Source organism: Puma concolor, chromosome B1, assembly GCF_028749965.1.
Source record: "Puma concolor isolate L17-30 chromosome B1, mPumCon1.1.hap2, whole genome shotgun sequence".
NCBI lineage: Eukaryota > Metazoa > Chordata > Mammalia > Carnivora > Felidae > Puma > Puma concolor.
In genome coordinates this window covers 115,445,914-115,458,936 of record NC_141670.1, presented here as the reverse complement: position 1 = coordinate 115,458,936, position 13,023 = coordinate 115,445,914, and the positions used below count along the sequence as shown (strand labels likewise).

The window sequence follows — 13,023 nt, the reverse complement described above, 5'->3', positions numbered from 1 at the left end:
GAGTCTAAAAATAATCAGGACGCCCGCAAAAGTAGTCAGGAAGGACGACTGTGAGAAATTTAACATATGGCATTCTTCTCCTTTTGTTTCTCTTTTTTATTTTTTATAGGAATTCTTTGTGGGGCAATTCCCAGTATATTTGTTGCAGGTAAACATCTGTATCCCCTTAACTTAGTGACCTAAGAAGCAGTAGGGAGAGATGTGGATGCTTAGAAAAGTATTGGAGTGGTGTTAGCAAGTAGGCAAAACAAATGTTGCAGGCCTAGGGATTTTTGAAAACCATTTAAAAGCTTGACATAGAATGTTTAAATTTGCTCCCTTTCCTTCCATTTCTTTAAACGATTTTACCCAAATCTCTGTCCAACCATAAGAACTACACTATTCTCTCCTTCTACTAATTAACAGTTTGACAAGAACAGTGGTTGTTATGTCTATCTTTATGTATCTATATCTATTGCTACCTAGCCATCCATACTTAAATAAGTTCGGTTTAGTCTCTCTTTAGGGAGGAAAAAAGATAATTACAGGCAGAATCATTCTCACCTTTTCTCCTCGATCTCCAGGTTCTCCCTGAGCAAAAGAACAAAGATTGAGTGACACATTAAATTATAAAACACCCAATTAAACAACACCAAACAAATTGAGATATTGAATATACTAAGCAAATTATATGTGACATTTTCTATTTTGGCAATATAGAATTGCTGTATTGAAAACAAATAGTAAGATGAGTTCCTTGAAGAATTGGGCATGGATATCAATATCAAATGTAATCTTAATTCTTTGTTTTTAAAGGACTAAAGAAAGATATTTAAGATTATCTTCCAGAAGCCAGCTTTGGGGGCATTAAGACCAGTGTGGTGGCAATTTAATGTCTTGAGCGGCTTCTTCGTTTTCAAGTTTTAACCTGCCCAAACTCAGAATCAATAAGGGGAGCCAACACATCCTTTCGTGGTCTTCTGCTCAAAGGAGCCCCCAGTGTCTGGATTATTGCAGGGGTCTAGGGTCTGTGTAGTTCCCCAATCTATCTTCTTCAAACGTGATCATAAACACAGTCCTAAACTTGGACCTCCTCACGGTGTCATGAACTCCCTTTAACCTGCTGGTAACTAGCATGATCCAAATCAGGAGTATTTTAGGAGGAGTTGGTACCTTCAGGAAAACTACTAGAATGGAGCAGAGTTGAAGTGAGTTCAGGAGAATGTCTTTATTCAAAATTATTTCCTGGACAGTATGAGGACTAAAATGCTAAATTGTGCTTTGAAGAGAATCCTTATTTTTACTTTACCCAGGAAGGCATAGGTGATGGAGTGGGAAAATTCTAAAATAAATCATACACATTATGATAATATTCCTCTTATGAAAAAAGCATCAGTAAATTTTGCCATCAGATAAAACTGCATTAAAAAATGGTTTCAGGTGATTATTGTGTATTTTCTAAACTAAAAGCCACTCGAAATCAATTTAGAGGCAAGACTCTTCTCATTTGCTGGGACTCAGCCTGACCCTTTGGCTTTCCAGATTTCTGGCCACCTTTCACTGCTCAACATCCATCCTGATGGTTGCTAGGCAACAGAAGAACAGTACTGAGAACGTGCATTAAGCATTAACTCTTATCATTTGGCTTTTTAGCATGAAGCAAGAAAGGGGAGAAGACAGGAGAATGGCTGTAGTCCCAGAAGGAATATTTGCTGCAAGACAAAGGACAGGTCTATAAATTTTAGGTCTGTCCTAGGCGCCTGTCAATAGCAATGTGATCTGTAAAATCAGCTGACAGGCATCTGTGGGTACGGATACACACCAGCACAGCTGACGGGATTAGACATTAGTTATGTACTTCAAGGGATGCTCACTCATCAAAGGATTTGGGATTTGTCTGCCTGTTTGGTTTAAACTGAACTGTCACCAATCGTTTTATATTTAACAGATTCATTTGTTCTTCAAAAAACAAAGAAAATTTTCAACCCCCCAAAATCCTCATTACATTTTTTCCCCATTTAGTAATTCAGACTACATCCATTTTAAAATTTCAAACGTGTCACATCGTGGGGTGCCTGGCTGGCTCAGTCAGTGGAGCGTGTGACTCTTGATCTCAGGATTGTTGAATTTGAGCCCCATGTCGGGTGTAGAGATTACTTAAAAAAAATAAAAATCTCAAAAAACTCTCACACATGCCACATCTTTATTCTACTTTTTGTTTGATTAACTGGTTATGTTCTGTAAGTGTTGGAGGTGACCAAATATTGAAGAAAGGCCACAGTATCACTGTGAAATCATCTTTAGTAAGCCTTGTAAATATTATGCACACTTTAGGCAGTATGGACATGGCCTACATTTTAATATGCTCACTAAATAGCAAAATGACAACAGGCATATTTGAAACACGGGCTTCTTCTCATGTTATTGAAGTATCTCAGAATAAAGATTCTGACAATCTTATTCTATTTGTTTTTCTTCATTTTTAATGGTAATGAGAGTCACAAACATAATTTAGTCACTAGTCACAAAGTTCTATACTGCAGCATATTTTACTATTGACAAATATTCCATCCAAGTAAAATCAGTGGGATATTAAAAAAAAAAAGTTCCAGTTTACAGTTGAATGAAAACTCATGTCTCAAATGATTCTGCTTGGTTTTATTTGTACTAACCTTTGGCCCTGGTATTCCGTTTTGTCCTACTGTTCCAGGCAACCCAGGCTCACCCTCATAATAAAAAATAGATACTATTAAATAAAATAGACAAAATCCATACATTATATAGATCAGTAAAGGATATAGCTATCCAGCAGTGCTCTAGAAGTAGGGAGAAAAAAAAGTGACTACTAATGTAAATACAAGTTAGCTCATTTGGTCCAAAATTCTCTGTGCTCAGGACCCAGAATAAAACATGTTAATTTCCTTGGTTCAGTCTTTTCTTCACTAAGAAAGCTGAAGCAACTTACCAACGGAAATGAGTATCTAGCATGATGTTGGGTACCTTGTAGGCAATAAATAAACATTTGTGGAATGAGTTAAAGATATATGAAAACATAATCTCTCCTGATGGAGAACTTTTAAGTGGTTCATCAGCTCAGAAACATAAAAACGAAATTATTATGAGACTTAATCAGTCTAAAGCTGAATGCACACACACATCCTTGAACACCTGCAAAATTAGACACATTTGACACAGAGTGAAAAGTAAAAATGGTTTTGGTTTCTCAATTTCACTGTAAAAAATAATTAGAATAAAACATTTAGAACTGTGGTTCTCATTGTCATATTGAGTAATAAATAGGCATTTGGGAAAAAGATGGTGGTTACTAGGTCAGAAAAGTTTCCCCTTTTAGAAATAAGAGGTTGTAGGGGTGCCTGGATGGCTCAGTTGGTTGAGCGTTTGACTTTGGCTCAGGTCATGATCTTTGCAGTTTGTGAGTTCAAGCCCTGCATCAGGCTCCACACTGTCAGCTGACACTGCGAAGCCTGCTTGGGATTCTCTTCCTCTCTCCAAATAAATAAATAAACTTAAAAGAAATTTTTTTAAATAAAAAAAAGAAAAAGAAAGAAGAGGTTGTCTACCAGTTTCATGGGCTCTGAACCAGCAACTGCTTTCTAAAGAGGACAAGTCCATAAAATGCCCAGAAGCAAAGGTAAGATACTCTGGGTCTCAATGCTTCCATGTGGCTCAAAGTAAGATCAACTAGAATTTCATTTTCACTTACAACCATTCCCAAAGCTCTTTACTGTGTGCTCCAACAATGGGATAGCTTTCTTCTTTCCACTGAAGGTAGTAAAGTTGTTACTTGATTTAAAAACAACAACAACAACAACACTATTTTTAGAGCAGTTTTAAGTTCCCTGCAGACTTAGTTGATTTTTAAGTGAGTTTTCTATGGCACCTGGAGAGCAGAATTTGTGCCATTTTTGTATTTGTGCTCTCAGCTTCACAAACATGTACATTAGTAATAATAGTACCATTTTAAGTGCCAGGAATTTTACATTTATCAACTTATTCTCACAAATTTCTATGAGGTAAGTACTACCTTATCTCTATGAAACAGATGAAGAAACTAAGGCACAGAGAGGTTAAGTAACTTCTAGATTTACACAACTGTAGCCAAGATTTGAACTCAAATGATCTAGCTTAAGAGGTTGTGCTCTTAATACGATGCATTCCTGAATGAATGAAAGTATTTAGAAATTGGGAGAGGATGCAAAGGAGTATTTCTATCCTCATGATCATTGGTTTATATTCCTCAGTTATAAATGATCTTACAGAATGTATAGAAACCTGACTTAACTATAACTTCTATAAAGATGAGTTGTGTAAACCTCCCAGATAAACTAATAATAGGAAGCCTATTTATCCTTTTAGAAGAGCAAAAAATATTTTACTAAAGTCATAACTTCCTGGAAGAACTTCTGCTTTGTATATAAAGTTACAATATAATTGTAACTCTTGCACTTTCCTTGGATAAATGGCAAAAATGTTGACAGAAGAGCAATGACCATTATAGGAAAATCTTGACTGGTTATTTGTACGTGGCAAAGAGTAAGAACTTGGAAATAAAATACACCCTGAAAGAGGACTATCATTTACTATGTAACAGAAGATGAGTTATCAAGTCTGCTTTCTTCAAAGAATTGACAACAGGATGCACTAATACCATAACTCATGGTTTAATGCAAATAAGAGAAGCTGCCAGGAAACAATATGAACTTTGTTTAGCCTTTCAAAGAATAACCACGGTAGCCAGAATAATAATAAAAAAAAGTAGTTAAGCCCCTGGAACTGAACAAAACACATGCTGAGATTTTTGAAGCAAGGAAGAGAGATGTTGCTTAGGTATCTGCTTAACATCCTCCTTAACATATGAACACTGAGGGACTAAAACTTGATCTCTTTTTAAAAATTTTATATATTGTTAAAATAATAATGCACCTATAATTCCATCACGCTATGCACCCAATTCAATCAAAATTGTTTTCATTTTGTCCTGTTTCCTTCCAGTCTTTTTCATTTATGCTTACATATTTTCAAGCATTTGTAAGCTTATTACATGGTTTGATGTTCTTATTTTTTTTATTATTTAATACCACATATTTGTTTTCACATAGTATTCATGATTGTCTTATGAACAGTTTATCATCCATCAAAGTCAGGTGCGATCATATGTTTGATCTGTCCCAAATAGTTGAATACTTAGGTTGTTTCTAATTTTTGTTATTAAAGATAAACTAAAACAAACACCTCTATAAATATGTCTGAGCTGTCAGCAAAGAGCTGGATGTGAGGCTCGAGCCCGCAAACCGTGAGATCATGACCGGAGCTGAAGTCAGACACTTAACCGACTGAGCCACCTAGGCACCCCTGTATCTCTCTATTTCTGAATGCATTTCACAAATACTGAAGGACATTCCAAAGAGAGTGATAACAAAAACCAGAAGCTAACATCTTAACTTCAGGTAGGATGATAAAGTTTTCTCTATTATATTTTAAATTCTAAAGCTATTCCCAATGTATTACTCCCAAATGACAACATGTGTATTTGAGCTAAAAGTTGGGTTCAACTTTTATGAAAGTTTTATACAACTTTTATGAAAGCTCGCTTGCTACTTTTTCTTTCTTTCTTCCTTCCTTCCCTTCTCTCTCTCACTCTCTCTCAAACCAATGCTCTTTATAACCCTAATGTAAGACATCACTCAAGACTCCTACGATTATTTCAGGTGCTGCTAATCAGGGTCAACTCAAAAGAATACTGAAAGAAAGGAATGCAGTTGTCTTATGAGACTGAGTGTTAAAGGGAAGTAGGTCATTTAGTGATAATATTGCTTACCTGATGGCAATTGTTTTCTATTCTGGCAATGGGAATTTACAATGAGCTGTAGCTTAAAATTTTCAGCATAATATAATTTTACATTCACTTGTCAAAACTGATTTTGTTTAAGTACTGCATTGTCAAAAAGAACTCATCCAAACAGAAGAGGAAAATAACTACAAAGAATGTGGACCAGTAATGGGTGGAAAGAATTATTCTGATCAGAACATGGCATTGGTCTTTTTTTTTTTTTTTTTTTTCTGGGATTTTTAGCTCTTCCTCAGGCTTATTTTTTTAATTTATTTTTTAACTTTTTTATTTGAGTACAGTCAACACACAACATCATATTAGTTTCAGATGTACAACATAGTCATTCAACTTCTCTATAGGTCATGCTATGCTCACATAAGTGTAGCTACGATCTGTCAGCATACAACAGTCACAGTGATATAATATCACTGACTCTCCTTATGCTGCAAACATAGCATCAGTCTTTTTTCTTTTTTTTTTTTTTTTAATTTTTTTTTTCAACGTTTATTTATTTTTGGGACAGAGAGAGACAGAGCATGAACGGGGGAGGGGCAGAGAGAGAGGGAGACACAGAATCGGAAACAGGCTCCAGGCTCTGAGCCATCAGCCCAGAGCCCCACGCGGGGCTCGAACTCACGGACCGCGAGATCGTGACCTGGCCGAAGTCGGACGCTTAACCGACTGCGCCACCCAGGCGCCCCAACATAGCATCAGTCTTAAGGCCTTCCTCCTACTTCTGAGGTTGGGGTGTTGGCGTGCACAGGCAGTAAAATAAAGACTAATGGTCACTGATAACCCATATGAAACACTGAAGTGTACTGGACCTTTTTTGTTGACTGTCACAGTGCATAGAGAGATCTCAAAGGCTCGAGGAGTGAGCAGAACAGACACTTAGTCCCCTTCTGCAGGCAGTCATGGTGTGAAGTGGCTGTCCCTTATATAAGGCTTCAGGGTCTCAATGGCTTTGGCAGCAATTGGGTACATAGCACTCGGTAGAGGAGGATTCTTTGAAAGTAGTGAGACACCCAACAGGGACTTTTAGATACAACTGTTTGGGGAAGGGGTGCCTGGGTGGCGCAGTCCATTAAGTGTCCGACTCTTGATCTCAGCTCAGGTCATGATGTCATGGTTCAGAAGTTTGAGCCCCACATCGGGCTCTGCACTGATGGTGTGGAGCACCTTTGGGTTCTGTCTCTCAGTCTCTCTGCCCTCCCCTGCTTGTGCTCTCTCTCTTTCTTTCAAAGTAAATAAATTTAGATATAACCGTTTGGGGAAAAGTCAAGAAAATGGGGTTTCTGCTCTCCACTCCTATTTTTTTTTAATTTTTTAAAAATGTTTTTATTTATTTTTGAGACAGAACATGAGCAGGGGAGGGGCAGAGAGAGAGGGAGACACAGAATCTGAAGCAGGCTGCAGGCTCTGAGCTGTCAGCACAGAGCCCGACGTGGGGCTCAAACTCACAAACTGCGAGATCATGACCTGAGCTGAAGTCAGACGCTTACCCAACTGAGCCACCCAGGCGCCCCTCTCCACTCCTATTTTTTCTCTCTAGTTTACTCTAGTTTAGTTTTCTACTCTAGTTTCCTAATGACAAATGAGTATGAACACAAACTTGGGCGAAGGTGGATACAAAATGACCTACAGATTTTGAAATTTATAGAAACATAGCATTTTACAGCACGATACTATAGCATAAAAGTTCTAGCCCCGATCTTTAAATGTTTTTAATGTTCTAGAAAAGTCATGCGTCATTCTGTACACCTGTCACCTCCTTCAGCCTCGGCTCAAATGTCTCCCATCACAGGGGTTGCCTGGATACCTCAACACCATGGCACCACCGCTTCCTAGGCCCACTGTCTGACTTTATTCTCTTTGTTGCAGTAATTATCACACCAGGTATACTCATTAGGTTTCAAATCTGTCTCCCCTACTAGGAATGCCGCATTTCAGAAAGAAAATACAGGACGTCTACTCAAATTTCAATTTCAGATAAACACCACAATTTTCAACTTACGCATATTCCAAACACTGAACGGGACATAGTCATATTAGAAATTAGGGGTTGTTTATCTGAAAGTCACATTTAACTGGGTATCCTGTATACTATTTGGTGACCCTATTTCCCGCCCCACTCCCTCACCACCCTAAAATATGAACTTGCTCTATTTTGTTCATTCCTCTTTCGACACTGCCTGGAAATGGTACCTTAAACACAATAATTGTTCAGTACATATATGTTGGAGAAAGGAATGAATACAGGAGAAGCAAACACATTAAGCCCACATTAAGATGTGCAGCTTATAGGCCTGGGGAGAGAGTGAGACAGCAAGACTTCTCTTCTAGGAAACTGGAAAAACCTGTAAGCATGGTGGCAAGACATGGCTCTTTGTGTTTTTTTTTTTTTTTTTAATTTTTTTTTTTTCAACGTTTATTTATTTTTGGGACAGAGAGAGACAGAGCATGAACGGGGGAGGGGCAGAGACAGAGGGAGACACAGAATCGGAAACAGGCTCCAGGCTCTGAGCCATCAGCCCAGAGCCCGACGCGGGGCTCGAACTCACGGACCGCGAGATCGTGACCTGGCTGAAGTCGGACGCTTAACCGACTGCGCCACCCAGGCGCCCCAAGACATGGCTCTTTGTCTCAGCTACAGCAAGGCAGGCAATGGTGGGAAAAGAGAAGGGGACCCAGGAAAAAGATGGGAGAGATGTTAACCCAACAGTGACCTCTCCAGTCATGTAGGTTAGTCTGAAACATCAAAACTGAAGAGCAAAGGAACACCTTGGGGTAAGTGAAGGGTGGGGTGCATTGGGGGAAGGAGTCCTGTGAGGGGCAGGATGCCTTGAATGAGCAGAACTTTCATGGCTTCCAAGGGGCTCATGTTCCTGAGCTCTTCCAGTACTCTGTCAGAGGAAAGGTGCCTAGAGCACCAAAGGCTGCCACAGTTCTGCCTGTGGGTACAGAGACTGGCCCTTCTATGTATTTCCATATATTCTTCTCTCTGCTCCTTCGTGCACCCCTGTGCCTCAAATGGAGGGTGAGCAGTAGCTGGTGCAGTGCTGGTTCCATGAATTATCATGTCGTCCAAAGTTCCCACGAGATTCTTTCGGAGCTTGTATGTGTGGTCATTTACCTCAGGTAAACGAGGTACCTCATTTACTTAGAAAATTTTCTTGGGGCGCCTGGGTGGCTCAGTCGGTTAAGTGTCCGACTTCGGCTCAGGTCGTGATCTCACAGTCCGTGAGTTCGAGCCCCGCGTCGGGCTCTATCCTGACAGCTCAGAGCCTGGAGCCTGTTTCAGATTCTGTGTCTCCCTCTCTCTGACCCTCCCCCATTCATGCTCTGTCTCCCTCTGTCTCAAAAATAAATAAAGGTTAAAAAATTAAAAAAAATTTTTTTTCTTGAAATCATGATACCCACATATTATTATTATTATTATTATTATTTGTTGTTGTTGTTGTTGGACTACGGATGTCACCTGGTGATTCCTTATTCCTCAGACACCTGATTAAACTTGGCTCCAGGCCCGATTTCACAGGTGAAGGAAGTCGTGATAGGCTCCCCATGACCCTTCTGCTGGGGTTCATCTCTGTTTTGCCCCAGACCAGTTCAGATGGATTTAGTCAGTTTTCTTCACCAGTTCCCTCCAGAACCCTACTCTCCTCAGGCCTTTTGTGAGTTCAGGATTGAATATCTGGTGTTCCTGGGAAGGTGTCACATCACAGGGCAGGTGGTTTTCCTCATCTGGCTGGTTTCTTCATCTCCCCTTTCCATCTCACCTTCCTCCTTCCTTTCCTCCTTCCTAGACCACCCTGTGCATTCAGCTTCACTCTCTCTAATGTAAAATGATTTAGAAGTTTCTAAAAGGCTTCTGCTTGCATGCTCAATCTCTAATTCTTTTCCTCCTTCTTGCACAAAGGCAGAGGAAGCTTTGTAACTTGGTCAAAGAACACCCAGAAAACCTGGGTGGGTTTGGTTATGTGTCCTGTAGAGGGCTCTGTCTTGTTTATCTAATCAGCAAAATCACTTCCTAAAATTAGAATCTCTCTTGTCCACATTGGTAATACGAATACTAATGAGTAGAAAGTTGACAGGTCTATCAGCTAGCAGCTTAATAAAAACATTCTATTTCAGAAAATTTCCTGAAATGGGTCTTAAAGTGATTAAAGTCATAACTAAACTAAACCTAGTAACCAAACATTCATTATGCTTTTTAAAAACAGTACAGATGTCTATGGGGCACCTGGGTGGCTTAGTCCATTAAGCATCTGACTCTTGATTTCGGCTCAGGTCATGATCTCAGGGTTCTGGGCATGGAGCCCCACATCGGGCTCTGTGCTGACAGTGTGGAGCCTGCTTGGGATTCTCTCTCTCCCTCTCTCTCTCTGCCCCTCCTCTGTTTGTGGTCTATCTCTCTCTCTCTCAAAATAAGTAAATAAACTTTATTAAAAAAATAAATAAATACAAATGTCTAAAACTGTAAAATAAGTAAACATGGCAATAATATTATGGTATGGACTATTTCAGAAATAAGTCTGCTAGTGACTTTTTAGTTTTTGTACTGCTAATGTAGACATAAATGTACAAAATACAATTTGAACAAAGAAATTCGGATGCAAAGAGATAGCTAAGAATTTAGTGCTCACAGAAAACAGCTAAGTTGTATTATTTTGGGTGAAATTTACATAAATGAAAATCACGTGCCTTGAGCACACCCCTAAGATTTGAAGGTCAGGTTTGGGCAGAAGTACACATGGATGACCCCACAGGGCTAATATCCTCCCTTCTCTTCTCAACCCTAGTCCTATTATTCACCAGCAAGGGCCTGGGGGTTGTGTGTGAATATCACAGCCTGCAAGCTTTGCCCACAGCTCCCTATCGATAGCTGCTCCAAGGTCATACACAGGTTCTGGTGTGCACACACCAGTTTGTGGTTACTCATGGGAATAGGACCTGGAGAAGAGACCAATACAGGCATTGAAAGTAGAATCAGGACAGTTGGGGCAGGAATTCCTGGGTCGTAGGTGCCTGGGACAGGATTCAGAAGTGGGGAGATTGGGCTTTGAGTAGGCATGCCTCCTTGGCCCTGTGGACCCCTCACACTGTGGGGAGGGTCACACAGGAAGAACAGAACAGGCAAGATGAGAATCACTGCTTGCCTGGGTCTAAAGGAAACACCATCCAGCATTTCATTTTGAAATAACTTATAAAAGGTACCAAAATGAGCAAACACCAGCCAGAGTGCACGGTGCCACATAGGGTTGTCTTTTCCATACATATAAAATTATTCACCGTGTGTACTTTCATGGGGAAAAAAAGATTAAGAACAAAGTCTTCTGTTTGGGGAAGAAGTAATCAAAATAGGATAAAGGGGGTTGTGTGAAGTGGAAGAGTTTCTTAGCACTGGGATAAATCAGATATAGTATAGCTGTTCCGCTTCCTTGTGTTAACACAAATCTCTTCTAACTTAGACAATTAGTGACAATTCTTGCAACTTCCCATGGAACTGGGACGGCTAGAAAAGAAATCGCAGTGGTAGTAGCTAATCAGCATCTGGCATTTTCATAGGCAGGGAAGGAGGGAGAGGCCATGACCTCTGTGTGCCCACTTACACAGAAACTCCAAAGTTTTGTGGGATGTTTGGGGGAAAACACTCATTCACGCTCTGCATGTTGGTAGGAAAGAATGAATCCCCAGGCGTGACTAGCAGCCACCCAGCAACCAAGGGGAGAGCAGGCGCTAGGGTGAAGGCCGCAGCCAGGAGGCCGGGGCGAAGACAGGAAAGAATCTGGATTCTCGGTGATAAGGTTTAGTTGCCAGAGCAAAGCAAAGCTGAATCCCTCATCAGTGCCAGACTTTCAAGTTCTCTGACCAAGGAACACCTTTATTTTTCAAAAGTAGTTCTGTTAAGTATTCTAGGACTTGCAACATAATGTGCCTTCAATAATATATCCGTTTTTTAAAGTTTTAAAACCCAGCTAATTTCTTCTTTCCTAAAGCATAGTTCTTAATGATCTATGTATAGTTTGAGTGATAAATTCCCTTTTTTTCTTGGGAAGAGAATGTGTCTAATTATTAATAGAAATGTTAAGTGGTTATGTCCAACTGGAAAAATTCTAAAGTCCTTTGAAGAGTCGTAGAAAGAAATAATAGTTCTTACTAAAATTTGCTTATACACCCAGGAGACTTCTGAGTCATGGAGTTATTAATGCCCCTAAAACAGAGAGGAACATAGTCTGTCCTTATTTAATATTTTATTTAAAAATATTTAACATATTTTTTAAAAGTTACATTTATTACTTTATTTTTTCTGATTAAATTTTGAGGTAAATATTATAATCTTCATTTGATAAACGAAGACACTAAGGTTCAGAGAAGGTAGGTAACTTGCCCAAGGTCATACAAATACTGAATGGCAGAGCTGAGATATTCTGAATTTAAGATCCTCATTCTCAATGGTGGAACCAGAGTCTTGTGCAGTCAGATCAGACTGTCTGGTTTTGATGCTGAACTCCATCACAAACACCTCGGTAACTCTGGACAAAATATTTATCCTTTCTGCGCTCCCATTTCCTCATTAATAAAGAGGAGAAAATGCTAGTTCTCCCTTCATAGTATTGCTTTGAGGAATAAGTGAGCTATTCTGCACACAACACCAGGGACAGTGCCTGACAGTAAATGCTGAATACATGTTAGTATTTACTATAAACTGCATGCTTGTGTTGTCTGCATTAGGCGAGAAGGCAGAGAAGGGAATCCTGAAAGAAATTCGATTTCTCATAAATTAATCCCACTGATGCTATCTCACAGTTGGAAAATGGTTACTATCCATTTGACAATGTGGGCTTGTATCAAATAGATGGAATTGGGTAGATGCTAACCTGTTAGGATTGTCACAATACGTTATTTCATTGCAGCCTTATTTTTAATACAAGTTTCCAAAATCCAGAGTATCATTTAGAGGTCAGAGCTTATGACACAAGAACAGGCTTTGTGGCTTATATTGATTTAATATTTTAAAGGTCATAAGCTTGGAAAGAAGGTAGACCATGATGAACACAAAAGCCCCACAGTAGTTGATCATACAGTGTTTTAGAAACCAAATTCTAAGACCAAGGTGGTCTGCAATTTAATTTGTAAGTACTGCACCATAGAGGTAGTTTCTCTCCCCTTGCCAAACATCGCTCACCTGT

The 13,023-nt window shown here is 39.5% G+C and overlaps 1 protein-coding gene across 1 annotated transcript in view; it reads right to left on the bottom strand.

Annotated features, from left to right (window-relative positions):
* COL25A1 (collagen type XXV alpha 1 chain) overlaps positions 1-13,023 on the bottom strand; it is a 469,078-nt gene that overhangs the window by 83,990 nt on the left and 372,065 nt on the right. Inside the window, exons 13-14 of the mRNA XM_025921769.2 lie at positions 2,652-2,705; positions 544-570 (exon numbers count right to left, since the gene is read on the bottom strand). Of these exons, the coding sequence (XP_025777554.2) occupies positions 544-570; positions 2,652-2,705 (81 nt within the window). The remainder of the gene's footprint in view (positions 1-543; positions 571-2,651; positions 2,706-13,023) is intronic.